The 19,606-nt window shown below is 32.1% G+C and overlaps 1 protein-coding gene across 1 annotated transcript in view; it reads right to left on the bottom strand.

Moving 5' to 3' along the window:
• Positions 1-13,714, bottom strand: part of LOC114327247 (toll-like receptor 6) — a 39,798-nt gene extending 26,084 nt beyond the window's left edge. Inside the window, exon 1 of the mRNA XM_028275788.2 lies at positions 9,594-13,714. Within this exon, the coding sequence (XP_028131589.1) occupies positions 9,611-13,456 (3,846 nt within the window). The 5' untranslated portion in view covers positions 13,457-13,714 and the 3' untranslated portion in view covers positions 9,594-9,610. The remainder of the gene's footprint in view (positions 1-9,593) is intronic.
• Between the last annotated feature and the right edge of the window lie 5,892 nt (positions 13,715-19,606).

Here is a 19,606-nt window from a genome sequence, read left to right as displayed (position 1 = left end):
TCCGGGAGTGGACAGGAATAAAGAAAGCAGAACACCTATTTAGAATAGCTCGAGACAGAGAAAGTTTCGCCATGTTAATCGCCAACGTCAAGGGGACTTGATAGGGCACGTTAAGAAGAAGGAATTAAAATATTAAAATACAACAAAATATAGAGTAAGAAAATAATATATTAGATAAAGATTGGAAGAAATTTTGGTGGAAATTAACTTGTGTGAATCGAACACCGCTGTCCTGCGCGTAGCACCAAAAATTAATGTTTATTTAAAAAATTTCCTGACGCCGTGGTAATTAATCGATTTTAATTTTGCAAATTGCAAATGAAAGATACAGTACACTTCAATAAGCAAAAAAAATTCAACTTGCTATCTGCTTTATTTTCAGTCCTGCAACATTAAAAAAAAATGAATTTGTTTTGCGAAAGCTGGATTGCAAAATTTATTTTGCAAAATCTATTAAACCGATCTTAATGAAATTTACAATGTTGTTTTACTATATCATAAAGTTTTTCTGGCTAAAATATGAAAGTCCTAAGTGTAGCATAAATGGTTGAAAGACGTAAAATACGAATACTTGTTTTTGTATAATTTTTTTTCGCAATTATTGCAATTTTGCAGCAAGGGTGACTATTTGTTAATTTTTAACCAATTCTGTATTATAGAAAATTTAGTTACGCAACTTTTATATTAGTACAACTTTTCTCAGAAATGAAAAGTTATAATCAAAAAACCCATAAAAAATCGAATTTTTCCTTCATATTTTGACATTTTGATTATTTAAACAATGTTCCGGACCATTTTGAGCGGGAGGATAACTCAAATATTATTATTTAAATTATTTTCATGTTATGAAAACTGAACAGAAATACGGCTTGATGCAACTCGTTTTTCAGGACAAGGTATTGCGAAAGAAAAGACCAGGGAGAAGAAAAATATCTTGGCTTTAAAACCTAAAAACTAAAAGAAAGTTGTTCAATAATATACAACCCGAGTATTCCGAATAGCAGCAAGTAAAGTTGGGATAACCATGCTGATCGCCAACACCCGGAACAGAGAGGCATCGTAAGAAGAAGAAGGCAGCTCTATATTAGGTTTTTACTTGCAGTCACAGAAAGAATAGAAAAATTCATCCGTTTTCATCCAAAAATATGTTTTCAAAATCACAAATATCTACTAAAAGTGACGTACCTACCACTTTCTTAGTTTTTAAAGAAAAATCGAAAGTAGACTTTTTTAACTATGGTTGTATTTACCAGTTTTTATCCTTCAGTTGAGAACAACCATTTACTACATAATATCATTGCTATCAAAGCACGGTTATTGCGTGACTCGGCAATAATTAAATTGAGAGTGTCAAGAATAATATGCTATTCCCAATAGAGTGCCACTGGCAACATGTGCAGAATAGATTACAATGCATGAGGATAGTATGTATGATTGAATGAATATTTTATAAGCAACTGAATACAAACATTACGAAGCGCTATGGGCCAAATTAGCGCGATTCAAACACAATTTAAGTGTATGATTTTTACGATAAAATATCACAGAAATGAAAAACATGACAGAAAATCCTTGGACTAAATAAAAAATAAAGCTTTATGTAAAAAGAGCATGTTTAAAATATGACCAATATAACTAAATACCAAACGGTTTAATGTCAAAAAATTGATAAGGGTTAAAAGATGTACCCTTCAGCTACTAAATATTGTACTCTGTAGTATAGTACTGTATATTCAGGGCTTATATTTATATTTCTTGATAATTTTTAGAAGGACTTACAAATACCATTACTGAAGGGAAAGTTGAAAATCTTCCTTTTATTTAGGTACCATCTCCTGTGTTGGAGAATGTTAATCATAGCAGCTCTCTTCTCTTTTAAGACTGTAGCTATAAACAGGTCAACGCAGCTACATCTATACTATTATTTTAAATTATTCTTTCAGAAAATGCGTCTTTTACTTCCTCTCATCACATGACCAAGATAAGTCAGAATCAGTTACAGCAAAGAACCATTCTTATCAGCAAAGAACCATTCAGATGAACCTAAAATAGAAATTGATGGTATCTGTGTTGAATAAGTAATGAAAATAAAATACCTTGGAATTACAGTGACCAGCTATGGAGACCTGGTCAAAGAAGTGAGAAATCGCAAATACAAAAAGCAAATAGACTGGCAGGATGCATTAATAACACTGTTATGGCAAAACCGACATTAACACTGAGATGAAGTCAAGAATTTATAACGATGACATAGGCATCAAAAATAGTGTTGCCCAAAATCGGTCTTGGTCTTGCAGTCTTGGTCTTGTTCTTGCGTTTTCGCAAGACCAAGACCGCCTAATTTTAGCAAGACCAAGACCAAAACATACCGTGCAAGACTTAAGCAAGAACAAGACTAAGCCTGCGAGACTCTTGCGTCTTGCAGTTAGAACTGAGGGTCGCTTTAGGGAGTATATTAGTTCGGCTATATTCTTAGATACTTTATGAGAAACAAAAAAATTTGTAACAAAAATGTTGAACATTGGACTTATGCGCATTACGAACAATACCATAAACATACATAGCAAACAAAGAACACTTGACACATTTGTCATCATTACAATGTAAAAATAAAATATTTTGTAATAAAACTTTCCCAGCAGACGACTTCTCTGAAATTAATTGAGAATAGTCGCCTTCTAATCATAACATAACATTCTTGCGTAGCGACGCCGATAGTAAATAATATCGAATATCGTATCCAAACTTTTTAAAAATATGTTACCTTATCTGATAAAAAATATACCTAATAAGTAATTAATTTTTTTCATTAATAGTTTTCTAGGGATTTAAACACCACAAATCTTATCGGTATATAGAATAGTAAGACTATTATTATGTATTGTTTTTGTTCAATGTGCTATGAGAACACTCACACAAAATTTGCCGAAGCAGCGCGGCTAATATTTAAAAGTATGATAAGGAGACAAAAGAACCAATAATGCCGGATACCCTTTAATAACGATATACACTTCTCCAAAAAATTTACGCACCACCTTAAAAACGGGTCATTGTTAATGTCTCGAATGTCCTAAATTGTCCGATTTAAGTGATTTTTTTTAATATGTTGTCTTATTCTTTATAAATATCGCTGGAATAATATTGTTGATAGACAGGTCAATTATTGTCATTGTATACCGGGAGTACCAATTAAACTCTGTTTTTTCTCAGAGCTAGCATCACTCTGTGAAATATTCTAGCAATTATAAAATACTGAAATTAAAACTATATCCTCACATTTTCTTAACATTATGTTTTTTTAACTAGGCATGTTTTTCATCATTACAGGCTGTTTTTAAATAAGTAAAAAAGTAATGACAGTCTAGTTTCAAACAGTGGGTTCACACCTCACCCGGTGTCAGTTTCTAAGTCTAGATATTTATTAATTTGGCTAGTCTTTACTATGGCTATGATATTCAAGCTTAAAATCTACCTCTCTGTTACGTTGTTCAAAGATATGCAATATTCTAATGGGCAACTGCGAGACTTGCAAGACTCTTGCTTCAAGACCAATACCGGGAGAGCAATAACAAGACCAAGACCAAGACCAGGTGTACTGCCGCAAGACCACGACCAAGACTGTCTAAGTCTCGTCTTGGTCTTGCATTTGGGCAACATTAATCAAAAACAGAACACAAAGACTACTAGAGACGACATAGATGAGAGTACTGAGAAGAATTACAGGAAATACGCTGAGAGATCCAAACAGGAGTGAAGACATTGGAAAAAAATGTATCTTGCAGTGCATAAACGAATGGACAAGGAAAATAAAAAAAAAATATGAAAAAAAAATTTTAAGAAACGCTTTTCTTTAGTTACGAGTGATTAAAATTAAAAATATTATAAAAAAATCAACCGAAAAGCAAAAAATAAAAAAAATTGAAAAATCTAACACATTCGTCAAAGAAAAGCGTGGCGCGTCTTTATCGAATAAACGGTTAGAGGATAGCGCCTCACGCTTTTCTTTAACGAATGTGTTAGATTTTTTCAATTTTTTTTTATTTTTTGCTTTTTGGTTGATTTTTTTATAATATTTTTAATTTTAGTCACTCGTAACTAAAGAAAAGCGTTTCTTAAAAAAATTTTTTTCATATTTTTTTATTTTTTACTTTTTAGTCTTAAGTCGACTTTACACTACATGATTTATCATGTGATTTGTCATATGATTTTTCCCATGACGAGCCGCATGACAATGCTTATGACAAAACGACCCGTATAAACAATGCAAAATCATATGACAAATCACACAGTGTAAACATGTAAATTTCACTCCATGACCAAATCATATGACAAATCACATGATAAATCATGTAATGTAAAGTTGACTTTACACTTTTCAAACATTAATATAGATCGTCATGTTTATTAAAATATCTATAAAACATATATTATGATGTACTAACTAACATGACAAGTAGTCGGAATCGGCAAAAAATTTGAAACTTTGTTTATTTATGAAGCATAACGTATTGTTCCCATATATGCATATGTCTGCAAATTTTTTGTCATTTACATTGAAGAAAAGGCAGTCAAATTAACGTCCAAAGATTTGACCCAAACTTGAACTAAAGAAAAGCGTTTAATTAATACGCCAAAACGAATTCTAATGTTCATTGTAGCACAAAACGTCTCTACCGGTGGTTTTTCTAAGACTAAGATAAAAACACGAATTTTTTTAATTCGAGTTTTGAAGTTTTGTTTCGTATCGTATTGAAATTTGACACAAATAAGCGCCGATTTTTATATAAACAAATATGAGCGTTCAAAATTTGAAACTTCATTATTTATTTATGAAGCATAACGTAAACAATTAACGTAAGAAGTGAAATTATGTATAGTTCATATTATTAGCTACAATCCGTAAAATTTTCAAGTTTCTACATTGTAAAAAACAAGAGAATTGAAGCATTTTCCATTAAAATCTTTTTTTTTTATTTAAACAATTATTAAACATAAAAAAAAATTTTATTGATTATTCGTGTATTGTTCCCGCGAATGCATACGTCGGCAAATTTTCATTCATTTGCATTGAAGAAAAGGGAGTCAAATTAACGTCTAAAGATTTGATGCAAACTATTGAACTAAATAAAAGCGTTTAAAAAAAGAAATAAATAACCACATAATAATAGTCCTGTCGCCAGGGGGGGTACAACGGCCTCCTATATTCAGATGGACTTACCCAAGTTTTTTTTATGTATTTTGACCTGTAGAACACGAATTTTTTGGGTAACAGTTGATCCGGATATCGATAAGATTGTTATAAACCAAGAAGTTGAGGAATCACATAACAGCGATTTCTCGCAAAACAAAACATTTTTTTGTATTTTTTGGGCCACTCTAACCAAAAAATGTTCCTACAAATTTTTTCGTAGGATGCATAGTTTTCGAGATAAACGCGGTTGAACTTTCAAAAAAACGAAAAATTGGAATTTTTGAACCCGAAAAACTTTTGATTAAAAAATAAAATAGCAATTCTGCTTACCGCATTTGAAAGTTCAAGTCAAATTATATCGGTTTGAATTATTTGTATTGCTAAAAATGTATTATTTTATTGTTAAAACAAAGCTATAAACACCTAGTGCTTGAGTGATGTTTCAATGATTTCTCATTTAAAATCGAACGAGTACGTAGAGAAGGTAAAAGTGCAAGCGGGGCTATTTCTAAGTAGCATGCATTAAAACGCATGTATTAGGCACGGGAAACACTATGTGTTTATAGCTTTTTTTAACAATCAAAAAATAAATTTTTAGCAATGCAAATATTCAAAACAGATATAATTTGACTTAAACTTTTAAAGGCGGTAAGCAGAATTGCTATTTTATTTTTTATTCAAACGTTATTCGGGTTCAAAAATTGCAATTTTTCGATTTTTTGAAAGTTCAACCGCGTTTATCTCGAAAACTATGCATCCTACGAAAAAACTTTTAGGAACATTTTTTGGTTAGAATGACCCAAAAAATACAAAAAAATGTTTTGTTTTGCGAGAAATCGCTGTTATGTAATTCCTCAACTTCTTTGTTTATAACAATCTTATCGACATCCGGATCAACTGTTACCCAAAAAATTCGTGTTCTACGGGTCAAAATACATAAAAAAACTTGGGTAAGTCCATCTGAATTAAGAAGGCCGTTGTACCCCCCCTGGCGACAGGACTATAAAGCAAAATGGGGAAATCCGCCAACGATGGAGCAGAATTGCTCATAACGAGGATGAAGAATGAAAATTAATTTTAAGTAGTCGAAGACATAGTTTTAAGACTGAAAATATTCAAAAACATATTTGTTGTAACTATTAATGATAACATTTTAAGTTGTTACAATTTTTAATTATAAATTAACAATTAGTATGCTACTAATGTTTCATCAAATGTTTGTATTTCATCAAATGTACTTTTGTTAAGTTAATATTAAGGTATAGGTATAATAAATAATAAGTTGTTTGACTATATGTTGCTTATAATATGATTAACAAAAATAAATACTTCAATAAACAACTTGAGATTTAATTTTTCAGAAAATAATTCAAGAATTTTTGGAGAAAATAGAAAATTATCAGAAAAAACATTTTTTATTCGACATTTTAGCCTCAGCTTCATATATTTTACAAAATAAGATTTTTAAAAATCTTTTCAATATTAAATAAATTTAAAAGAAACTGAAAACAACGTATTTAAAAAAATATTGTATACCTATTTGTTGAGATTGTAGTCAACTCAGCTTGAGTTTGTAATGATGGGAGATACTGTTATCGGATTTTCATCGTTAGAAGATGCTTCAGACTCCAATCAATATAATAAGCATCCTGATTGTAAATAGGCACAATATTAGACTCGACAAGCGTGTGACTAGTGAAGTAATTCCGACAGAAACAATTTTATCCTGTCAGACGTGAGAACAAACACTAATTGAACAGAAGAATATTAAGTTTCTGCAAAAACCAAGTTTTTAATTCCTATCGGAGAAGTTGAATAATACATATCATATATAGGTATATTTTGCAGACATAAAAAGACAAAGTCACATAGAATTGAAGATTTAAAAAATTATATTTTTTTAAATGTACCAAATATTATTTTAAGATAAATACAGACAGATAAGAAAATGAATTTAAAATGTACCTAAATATAGGAGAAAAACTAAAAATAAACTTAAAAATTAAGTCTTTTTTGATCAAAAGAAGGCAAATTGATTTAAAGTGAAACACGGATAAAAAAAATAACGAAGAGGAATCAACCAAAAATATTTGAAAGGTCTTTGTTCTACATATAAGCTAACAGACAAAAAAACAATCCTAATAAAAACATACACCAAAAATCATTTCTCATTATAAATAATATTAAAGGAAATAAAAGAAAATAGAGAGCCTAAGAAATCAAACTAAAAAAATACCTTAAATTTTGCATTAATTTTCGTTTCATAATAAGTGAAGAATAGAAATTCAACGATTCAAGGACTGATAACGAGAAAATGTCAGATTTCTTGGCAGACACTCTTTTTATTACATTTTTGGTGTCCTAAAAACAATAAAAATCATCGACTCTATGGAAAAGATATTCAATCCTGAAAGCTACAATACACGTGCAAGTCGCGCGTGTTACTGACATCGCAATGTACAAAAAAAAATAAAACCTTTGTTAAAATTCGCCAGTTTTTAATTTCAGTGCTTATTGTTCAACCTATCAAAATTTTACCAGTAGGTATTCATGAATGAGAGACAGGAGCTTCAAAAGTTGATACGAAACTACAAAATGACAGTGATAGTGACGATTCAAGTAACATACCATTTTTTTTAATAAGAGCATTTAGCGAGTCATTTTTTTTTAACTTTTTTTCCCTAATATTTTTTGTACTTATTTGTTTTATTTCTGAGATACGGGATGTTCAATTTTTTTTACAAACTGACGATTTATTTATTGCTTTAAAACCAGTTGATATATGCAAATCAAATTTGGTGGGTTTTAAGACGTAGTTATTACACATTTTTTGACAGACAATTAAGAATTTAATATTCACCATTGGAGGGCAAACGGGTATTATGACCGATAATATTACCCGTACGCACGCCAATGGTGAATATACAATTTTTAATTGTATATTAAAAAATGTACAATAACTACGTCTTAAAACCCACCAAATTTCATTTGCATATCTTAATTGGTTTTAAAGCAATAAGTACATCGTCAGTTTGTAAAAAAAAATTGAACATCCCGTATCTCGGAAACGAATTGTTTGCGGACATATGATTATAAAGCAAATTTTCATTATTTTCTCATGTAAAATTACCCCTTAAAGTTTGTCGCACTTATTTAGAAAACACCCTGTACTGATGACGAACATGGCCAGTTGTTAAAGTACCTAACTTTTTTATTATCCAACATAAGCGAATGAATCGAAAGACAAAACGTTAAGAAAACCTGAGGCTACAGTTGGGTTTTAATTTCAGTATTTTATAAATGATAGAATAATCCACAGGGTGATGCGAACTTTGATAAAAATGCACAGTTTGATTCGTACACCCGGTATACAATGACAGTTTGACTGTCTAGCAACAATATTATTACAGCGATATTGTCAATGAATTAGGCTATAACGTGGTAAAAAATCGCTTAAATCGGACAACAGGTTTAGGAAATTCGAAACATCAAAAATGACAAATTTTTAGTGGATCGATATTTTTTGCACCGCAGTGTATATACAGTGTGTCCATTTAAGTCGGCACCATAATATGAAAAACCTTTTTATTTGTAGCTTTATGAAAAAAAGTTATTCTTTATAAAAAGTTTTGCACGATCCAAAATCTAAAATACAATTATCAAATATTAAAACTTTTCAGGCATATACGAGGTGTTTCAAAAAATATGAACATAAATTCATATTTTCTGACAAACTGCGTACCTACATATATGACTAAAAAATTTAATATCTGATGAATATATTGTAGGTTTTAGAGATCATGAAGACCTTTTTATAAAGAATAACTATTTTTCATAAAACTAAAAATAAAAAAGTTTTCCACATGGTGCAGACTTAATTTCACACCATGTGAAACTTTTTTATTTTGAATTTTGTAAAAAAAGTTATTCTTCATAAAAAGTTCTGAATCATCTACAACCTAGAATGCAATCATCAGATTATATTAAATTTTTTTAGTCACCTAATGTCAAAAAATATGAATTTTGGGTTCATATTTTTTGACAAACCTCGTATACGACTAAAAAAAATTATTATTTCATGACTGTATTTTAGGTTTTAGGCGATGCAAACCTTTTTATAAAGAGTAACTTTTTTCATAAAATTAAAAATAAATTGGTCCCGATTTAATTGGGCACCCTCTGTATATAGATCATGTATATGCACAATAAAAATTACTTTATATATTTAAACAGTGATTCAAGTATTTGTTCCTTTTTTCAGGCATCAATACCTAGATAAGTTAAAAAATAAAAGATCTAAACGTCAAAGTTAACCGAAATTTTTCACAAAAATTTTGTAGGACTTCAAAATTATTTTAGTTATATTAAAAATTATTACGAAATCAAAAAATACTCAACATACCTGCTAAAAAACATCCGCTACGCCCACAAAGGATGCGGCATACTCGTCCTCGAATCTCTGGGCAAACTTGAAGAATGTTGAAGAAACGGGGGCAGCTTCCCTGGAGGAGGTGGCGGTGGCAGAGCGGGACTCCTGGCCCGATCCATATGGCTCGGAGTTGCTGTAGCATAAATATTAACAGAACTCCTTTGATGCACACAGGGTCTTCGAATATCGGGCATCGAGAACTGCAACTTCTGCCAGAATTGACGATCACCCCATTCGATTACAGTATTAGTTTTTAAGTACAAGCGCAAATCAGGGTCCAAGTCCCGTTGGGGAAGCTCCCCAGTCACTACGAATATCAGTCTACGTCTGCGGTCCTTCAAAACTTCGTGTAAAGCACTTTTGAATTCGAATCTACACCACTCATTATGGATAAAGTTCTTGGATAAAACTATAATTGTTCTCCGCGAGGATTCCACGGCTTCAATTATGGTATCAGCCACGTACGCGGAAACATTAAAGTCTCTGTAATGTAAACATAGTCTGTATCCCGGATCCCCCGATTCTAATCCAGGCGCTAATACCTGACTGACGAACGCCTCATCTTTAACGCTGTAGCTGACGTACGCATCGAAAAGTCTGTCTTTATCCTGTTGTTCCTCGAAAGCTGTCGTTTTGTAGCACATTCGTAACCCGCAGCGGGAATAAACCCACACCCTGAGCTCTCTGCGATAGTAGAATGCCCCACACACGATAACAACACTCGCTATGAATACGCACATTGTGACTAATAGCAACGGCAGATAATCGTTCATCACTTGAGTCTCAACAACAGCTCGATTGCTACCTGTGAACACGTTAACGCAAGATGTGCCGTTAAAATCGGATAAATTAGGTCCTAGAGCTTTCGTGACGTTGTTGTACATACACATTATCTTATTGGCATCGACGACTTTGCCGTAATTCACCTGGAGCCACGTTTTGAACTTTGATACGTAGGTACAGTCGCAGGACCATTGATTAAAGGCGAGACCGATCTCGACAAGATACGGATTCAGGGCAAATTGCCATACTTCGAAAGAATATAAACGGTTGCCATCAAGCCGTAACACTTCGAGTTGTTTTAGAGGCAAGAAAGTTCTATTATCGATAAAATGGATAAGATTTCCTTGGAGATACAACTCTTTTAAAAACTCCAAACTCACCAACTCGAATCCCAGCAACTGCTTTATATGATTATTCTCCAAATGCAAGATCGTCAACCTTTTCAAACCACTGAAAGTATAATTATACACTGCGGCTATATTGGAATTATTTGCGTACAAAACTTTCAAATTTTTTCTTCCTATAAAAGCATGACTTGACAATTCACCAAAATTATTTCCATCAATATAAACTTCGGTCGCATCCATTGGAATCCTGCTGGGCATTTCAGTGTAACCCACTCCTGAACATTCGACCACATTAGCTGACCAAGACTGGTCATGATAACAAGTACAATTTGTAGGGCAGGTCATTTCACAGTCGCAAGCGTCAAAATCACAACAATGGCACAATGCAAAACAATGAGTCTTATAAGTACATAAAAACTGAGAAGATTCTGCTTCAATCAATGGTAAATAATTAGTTTCTCGATTGTACAATAATTTGCAATAAATACTCTCTAAGTCCATTACTTTAGGATGCTGTCTTAAATGATCTAGTTTGTTTATTCTTTGCAACCATTCCATTGTACAATCACACTGAAAAGGATTTCCACCTATATAAAATTCAGGCAAAGGTTTCTCAGGATCGACAGGAGTTAGTCTTAAAGCGTTTAAATCCATGCTGACAATCTGATTAGCATATAAATCAACTCTTGTTAAGTTCGTTTTCTTTAAAAATGTATGGGCTTCAACAGTTGTTATCAAATTATCGTTCAAAAAGAGTAATTCTACATTGCTAGGCACTGAAGCTGCACTAAGTCTTGTTATTTTGTTAAAACTTGCATCTAAGCTTTGTAGTTTCAATTCAAAGTCAATGTTATAACGATTGCCCAAGTCTTTGACGTTGTTCTTGTGCATATCTAGCCACTGTAAACCTTGAGGAATTAAAGCATAGTCGAACCATTCAATTTGATTATCAGAGACGTTCAACCAGAGCAGACTTGGAATATCTGCAAACAACCCGCTAACATCTGTAAGTTTGTTAGCATCTAATCGTATAGCTTGTAAATTAGGACTGTAAATAAAAGCTCCTTTTTCCACTTTTTCAATCTTATTTCTAGCCAAATTCAGAATTTGCAGTGCTGGTAAATCAGAAAAAATTCTCTTACTAATATTAGTTAGCTTGTTGCCTATAATTCTAAGCCCGTATAAGTTGCTCATTCCTCGAAACCCAGGATCCTCTAAAGAGTCTATGACGTTTTCTCCTAAATCTACGGTCCTCATTAGTCTCATATCTTTCAGGGCTAAAGGCACTGCTTTCAATAAGTTTCCATTTAAATTCAAGTCTTGTAAACTCGAACAGTTTCTGAACGCTTCGGGATGAATGCCTTCGAGAAGGTTATTATCTAAGGCTAGCAGTGATAAAACATAAAGACCATTCAGGGAGTAAGCATCTAAGTACGTGATTTTGTTGTAGGAGATGATTAGAGTATGTAAGTTATTCATAGGAGCAAACGTGTCTGCAGGAATTGTTTCCAGAGAGTTATGTTCGAGATTCAGGATTTGTAGAGTGTACAAGTCGCGAAAGAAGGAAGGATCTAATTTGCTTATTCGGTTGTACGATAAATTTAACAACACTAGTCGAATAAGTCCTGAAAATGTATCAGCGTTGATCCAAGAAGATGTTAGAAGGTTTCTCGATAAATCTAGAGCTAAAAGTTGTTCTAAGTTTGCAAATAATCCAGGGGCTAATACGCTGAGTGAGTTATTTTGGAGATATATTTCTCTGATGGATCCAACACTGTCTTTGAATAGTTCTGAAGGTAATGCAACTACTTTGTTATTAGAAAGACTAAAAATTTGCAAAGATTTGAGTCCGGCTAAAGCTCTATCCGCGACCATTGAAATTTCGTTATTATGAATATAAAGTTCTTTTAGTCGTCGCAGGACACTGAAACCGCTAGCAGGAATAAGAACAAAATGATTGTAACTAGCATCAAGTACCTGAATATCCAAATTACATGGATTTGTCAAAGTCCTCGCTGTCTCCGTGTGTTGTTGGTGATCATCTTCGGCGACACTAATCAACGGTTGAGGTAGTCCCGGGGCTTTTTCCCTAAATCCCAAGTCACTAACATCTTGTAACCGATTCTCACTCACGTTTAAATACACTAAGTTTATCAAAGGGCAGAAGATGTTTTCAGGAAACGACCAAATGTTATTACAACTCAGATCGAGTCTCTCCAATTGTCTGACTGGTAAGAAACTGTCTCGAGCAAAGTCTAAATTCATAGCAGGCCAGTCAGTGTTGTGAGTTCGTACAGTTAGATTTCTCAAATCTCTGAGTCCCAGAAGAGTTCCCGAAGGCCATCGACCCAACTTGCAGTGCTCTAACTCCAAAGCTCTTAACTTCGTCAAATGTATAAAGCTTTTATCGTCCAAGCTACTCCTCGACATGATGTCCCCGTTGCATTCGATCCTCAGGGACGTGGTGTGCTCTGATGGAATTACGCTAAAGTTTGTCGTATCGAACTCGCTGTTGATGGTCCTTAAGTTGCACGTCAGGGCTACTTCGTCCTGGCCCCCCGAAGATGCTGGCTCTCTAATCCACCACTGACAGTCATCAGGAGCTTCGTAGCGAAGTGGCTGCGAGGAAGAATCAGTGGGTAGGTATTCACTGGACAGCGATGATTTGAAAAGAAAAGGAAGGATGAGAAGAAGGTGTGAAGCCATGGTAGTTGTGGTCACAATTTCATAGTAGTCCTAGCAAATTTATTATTTCCGAGTTAAAACGCACAGTTCGATTTGTTTTTACACATTTGTACAATTTTTTCTTATTTATAACACGCACACTGTCGTTTAAAAACCGAAAAGTCAAATTTCAAAAATTTACTTCATTTATTTTGTATATTTCTCGGAGATACCGGTGTAAAAGCTGCGACTTATACGTCCACCTAGACCGAATGGTGGCGATAGACTAACTTGTCAGGATGCTGGTGAAAGAGTTTGTGATTCCACGAGCTTTCGTCGTTACGAGAGCACTCGAGTCTAGTCGAAGAGGTCCGAGATCCATGTTGCGCCCCGCCTTATTTTGTAAGCGCCACTCTTCAGCCGACCGTGGGTTCCATCTGAACTTCACTCGTCAAAAATTTATTTATGCCGGTAAAAGTCCATCGGCAGTGTTTCTCTGGTTTCTGTGGCATTGAGGATGGTGTTAATCTACCGAACAATTGGCTGCTTTATATGTTACAGAAAAAAATTAATCCAATTATTGTAGGGACGCGTATTAAAGCTTTGCAAATAGGAACTTTTGTGAACAATATAGGAGGAAAAAATTATTATTTTAACAAATTAACTTAGCACCTTCACCAATTTTTTAAATATTAAAGAATAGGAATAAAAATAATCACAAATCACTATTGCTTTTCTGTAAAAATATTTATAGAGGAGTGCAATTAGAACGAAAACATGCATTGTTTCGGAAAAATTCAAACAAGCTTATATTTTTCTAAAACTTTTTTTGTTAGTTTATATACATGCTAAAGTAAAAAGTTCTACTCGCAGATTTGGCCGCTAATTATTTATTAATTGTTTAAACAATAACAATTGTTTTGTATAAATAATTTTAAAAATATCGATAAATTCATTATTTTACTTTGATCAAATATGTTTCTATTTTGTTTTTGATTATGCTGAATCCGAATATGGCATTGCAATTTGAAAATTCTTATACAGAAGCTCTTATACAGTGTGTCTGCGTCGCTAGGAACCACATGGAAAACTTTTTTATTATCAATTTTAAGAAAAAAAAGTTATTCCTAATAAAATGCTCTGGATAGTCAAAAATCTAAAACTCAACCATCAGATATCAAATTTTATCAATTTTATACGAGTTATGTCAAAAATATGAATTTCGTTAAAGAGTAAAGTAGATACCTTTATATTCCAGAATATCATAAAATACTATTATGAAAAGTTGTTTGAAATTAGAAACTATGTCTAGATATACAATTACATCATTCTAATCGAAAATAAAAATTCAATTTTTTCTCAAATTACGGATACTTATCATCATTTTATTACAATTATGATAACTATTTTATTATCACTTTTACGAAAAAAAGTTATTCTTCATAAAATGCTCTCCCTGGTATAAAATCTAAGATACAATCATCAGATATCAAACTTTTTTAATTTTATACGAGGTATGTAAAAAATATGAATTTTTCTTAAGGGTTATTCACATTATTATTCACAATATTTTAATTAGAAGGATGTAATTGAACACTAAAACAAATTTTTTAATTCCAAACAACTTTTCTTAATAACAATTTTCGATATTGTGAAATGTAAAGGTACTTTACTCTTGAGTGAAATTCATATTTTTTGACATACCTCGTATAACATTAATTAAATTTTATATTTGATGATTGCATCTTAAATTATTATATACGATGCAGAGTATTTTATAAAGAATAACTTTTTTTCGTAAAACTGATAATAAAAAAGTTATCAATAGGTTCCAAGTTATGCAGACATACTGTATAAGAGCTAAAAAAAATTTTGTTGCTGAACATTTATTATTGTTGAAACTTATTATTAAATGTATTTTAGGTAAGTTTTACACAAAAAAGTTTTGATCACTTTGTATAAACATTTTTTTAGCTGGTAATTTTCGGTTTTGTATATTACAGTTTTGTTGTCTTTTGTTGTCATATCTTTTTTAAACATAGTTCTAGAATTTTTTAGAATACATCATTTTAAAGTAAAGAAAAAACGCTTTCTTTTTTTATTGTACAATGTATATACCTAAATATACAATGAAAAAGTTTTAATGAGAAATTTAAAAACAATCGTAAAATATATCAAAAATCATTAAAAGTATAAAATTTCGAACAACCATATCTTGCTTAAAAATAGTCATACAGACTTTTACAATACACCATTTTAAAGGTAATTGACGTTTCTTCCTATTAAATGCAACATTGAATATACCTAAAGCTACGTAGAAAAAAGTTACAGAACAATGTTTAAGAAGTAACAAGAAAAATGGGCCAAAATCGCTGTGAGTGGCGAACTTGGAAAATGTAACTCTTAGAGACATATACCAAACGTCATTTTAAAGAGGAAGGACGGAAGTTTTTTTTTCTGTGAAGAAATGCCTATACCTATATAGTAGTCTCCCGTTTTATACCGCACGCGGCTTTGGGAGTATAGCAGGGTAGTCTGCTATATCTAGGGCCTACGGTATACAAGGAAGGTAACAGGGCCAGTGCTACGCTTCAACCGCCTATTATTACCCCTGGTTTTACCCAAGGTACTCATTTTATTCAGGCTGAGTCGACCTGGAGCCTATAGACATTTTTTAAAAATGTCTAGTTGTTCTTGCCGGCGGTAGGATTTGAACTCCGTACCACCGGCATGCGAGGCAAGCACACTACCACCTGCGCTACGCCGGCCCCCTATACCTATATCCCCGTGGAAAAAAGTCAATGGGTAAAAAACAAAATTACCATCTTTCGTGATTTTTTCTTGCTTTTCTTTTAAATATATTTTTGTATAAAAAATATTTTTGCCTTTAAAATGTGTCATTTCGATAGTAAATTTAACCTGGAACAACTTTCCTGTAGACGTGTTTGTACCAAAAGTACATAGAACTCACCCTAATTCGCCCTGTGCCTAGGGACTAATTCACCCCTTTCCCCTTTCTCAAAAACGCACCCCTTTAAATGGTAGCATTCGGCGGGTTTTTCAAATTTAGAGGTCCATTGACTACATGACTTAGGAGAATACTAGGACCTGTGAGGGAAAACGGAATCTTCAGAAGTCGATACAACAACGAGCTTTATCAACTTTATAAGAAAACGCCCCTGTCAGACTTCATTAGATTACAAAGATTGCAATGGGCCGGACATGTGATAAGAATGGGAGAGGATAGGCTACCAAAACGAGCACTGAATGCTAGAATGCAGGGAAAGAGACCGGTTGGGAAGCCACGAAAGCGCTGGGAAGACACAGTAAACAGCGACGCACAAGCCCTTTTAGGAGTCCGTGTATGGAGAAGAGCAGCCACAGACAGGCAAGGGTGGAGGCAAAAAATAAAGGAGGCCAAGGCTCAATTGGGCTGTAGTGCCGTAGAAGAAGAAGATTGACTACATGAAACAATAAAACCCCGTTAACGTTGTAGTTTCTTTCTAAAATACATAATCAATAGCCTGATAATTATTATAAAGTATTTGGAGAACTGTTTAAAATTCTTGGAGTTATATTTTAACTAATGTATCGACTGCAAGAAATACTGTGAAAGATTCATTTTGAGTATGATTTCTTTGTGTTACTTGTTTCGAAATTTTGAGAAATCTAATAAATGAGGATTAGCTTATTTTGTCGCATCGTGTTTATAGACAGACTCTTTTGAGATATTGTCTAGTACTGAGTACAAACAGGTTTGGCCAATATTTTCGATTGTCCGAGAATTTTTGTTTTCGTGGAAATTTTGATTATCAAAAACTTTGTTTTTAAACTGTTCACAATAATGATTAGCAATAAAACATATTATACAATGTATTTGTTGATTTCCGCACATTATAAGTGGTTGTTGGTCATTGTATAGAGGACCTTTTTAAACAATAATAATAATTTTCAATTTCGGGACATCTTTTAGCAACCATCCAATTTTCTTTGCTATGATATTGTATAGAATATAGAATAACTTTAGAAAAACTTATTCTGATTTAGGTAATGATATAGATATTATAGTTACGTAATCCGATTTCATGAAAGTTTTCAAATTTTTTTAATTTATAGATTTTTTAGGTTTGATTCTTAAAAATACTGTTTCGATTTGGAAATGAATAATAGAATATTCGAATGATTCGAATATACTGGAATGAATAATAAAATAATTAGAACTATGAGGACTATTCATTAATAACAACTATTTGCAGACCATGTAATTATTTTATTAAATTAGTAATTAATTAAATTTAACGAAAAATCTTTTTTCGACACTTAATATTTCTTTTATTTCTTGTGTCATTATTGACTTGTTTATTAAGCAGGTTCCGATTTTCTTTTAGAATATTAAAGTATTTTTCAAATGATATTGAAAATTCAATTAAAAGAGTGTGGTTTTATATAAACTTGAATTTATTTAATTTTGATTATTACTAACAATAGATAGATACATAATGATATTCTAGTAATTTTCATCGTCAGAATGTTTCCAAAAAATTTTGCATACTGCATTAATTGAAGCTCTTTTTGTTACTGTTTTTTTTAAATAGTGAGAATTTATAGCTTTACTTAATTTTAGAACATGAATTACTTTATTACAAGACTACTTTTTTGAAATATTAGATATTTATGATAATACAATTTTTTAAGTTTAATAATAATTCACATAATATATTTGATTACTTATATCTAGTGGTTGAGTTAAATTAAAGTAGATGACTTTAAAATGATATTGCCAATATTATTTAATAATACTTGCGTTCCTAGGATGACTTGATGGGAAGATACAGTCGAAAAAATGAAAGAATACCCATGAACGAACATGTAAAACACGCTGTATTTTCCTGTCACCGTGTCACAAAGAAAATTGCCCAGCGCAAGTACATGTAATAACAATTATTACATGTACTTGCGCTGGCCAATTTTTTGTATGACACGGTGACAGGAAAATACAGCGTGTTTTATGTGTTCGTTCATGGGTATTCTTTCATTTTTCCTACTGTAGTTCATTCGATTACATAAAATCAACTTTAAAGAATACCAAAAATATTGATAATATCATTTTAACCTTCAACTACACGCGCTGGCGTATTTTGTACGCCAGATATAAGAATTCTACTCCAAATATATTTAAAAATTTAATTTTTGACCTTGTTTATCTCTCTAACCTATCACTGGAATGTGATTTACAATTTGGTTTTAGTTTCGTTATAATCGGCGTTCTGGAAATATCGTAATTTACAGTTTATTATGTGTTGTTTCCGGTGGTGGACAATATACTCCACGATTATATTAATATAAGTAGTAATATAAGTACATATTTTAATTGTTTTTTTAGTCATTATGGCACAAAATATATTTTTCTTAATAAACAATACTTTTTCTCCTGTAAAAAATCACATTTCGAAAAATTTGTTATTAGTAATTTTATTTATCATGGAATCCAGTTATTCCATGATTCTAGTTATAAATCCCAATTGGTTTTACTGAGAAGGAACTCCAAGTATTCACTGATGTCGAATAAGGTTTATAACAAACAACTAAGCGTATTTTTTCAAAAAATAATAAACAAATCCGCTGTTTTTAAGTGTATTTCCTTGTGGCTTATAAAGTACGCCACGCGTGTAGTTATGTTATAAATTGATGCGCGGGTAGTTAAAGGTTAAAGTCATTTACTTTAAAATGTATAAATTATGTCTGAATTGTCAACATGGATGAGTCAGATAAAATTAAATTATTAGAAGAATTTTTTTACCAAGTACCAAAAATAAAATTTGTTATTGATGTTTTGTATTTTGAAAACCAAGTTCCGATGTAGAAACCGAAAAGTCAAAATAACTATATTTTGAAGCAAAAATTGTGGCTTATTTCCAATAGAAATAGTAAACTATGTTTAAATCTGCGAGTTTATTCAACGAAAACTTTTCGTTTATAAATTCGCAAAGTCTGTGTGTTATTGCGTTGCCGCTCCTGCAATACTTGGAGCAGATTTATCAATGGATTCTTATGTAGTTTTGTCATCTGAATCCAAATATGAAAACGGCATTTCGATATCTCTAACCGTCTTTCGAGATAATCGACCTCAAAATCTAAAATGTGACGTCACAATCCTTTTATTTTCTGCCGACACACTAAACGTCAGCTGAA

Source organism: Diabrotica virgifera, chromosome 2 (assembly GCF_917563875.1).
Source record: "Diabrotica virgifera virgifera chromosome 2, PGI_DIABVI_V3a".
Taxonomy (NCBI): Eukaryota; Metazoa; Arthropoda; class Insecta; order Coleoptera; family Chrysomelidae; genus Diabrotica; species Diabrotica virgifera.
The sequence above is the reverse complement of the archived record's forward strand: the minus strand, read 5'-3'. Positions and strand labels throughout refer to the sequence as shown.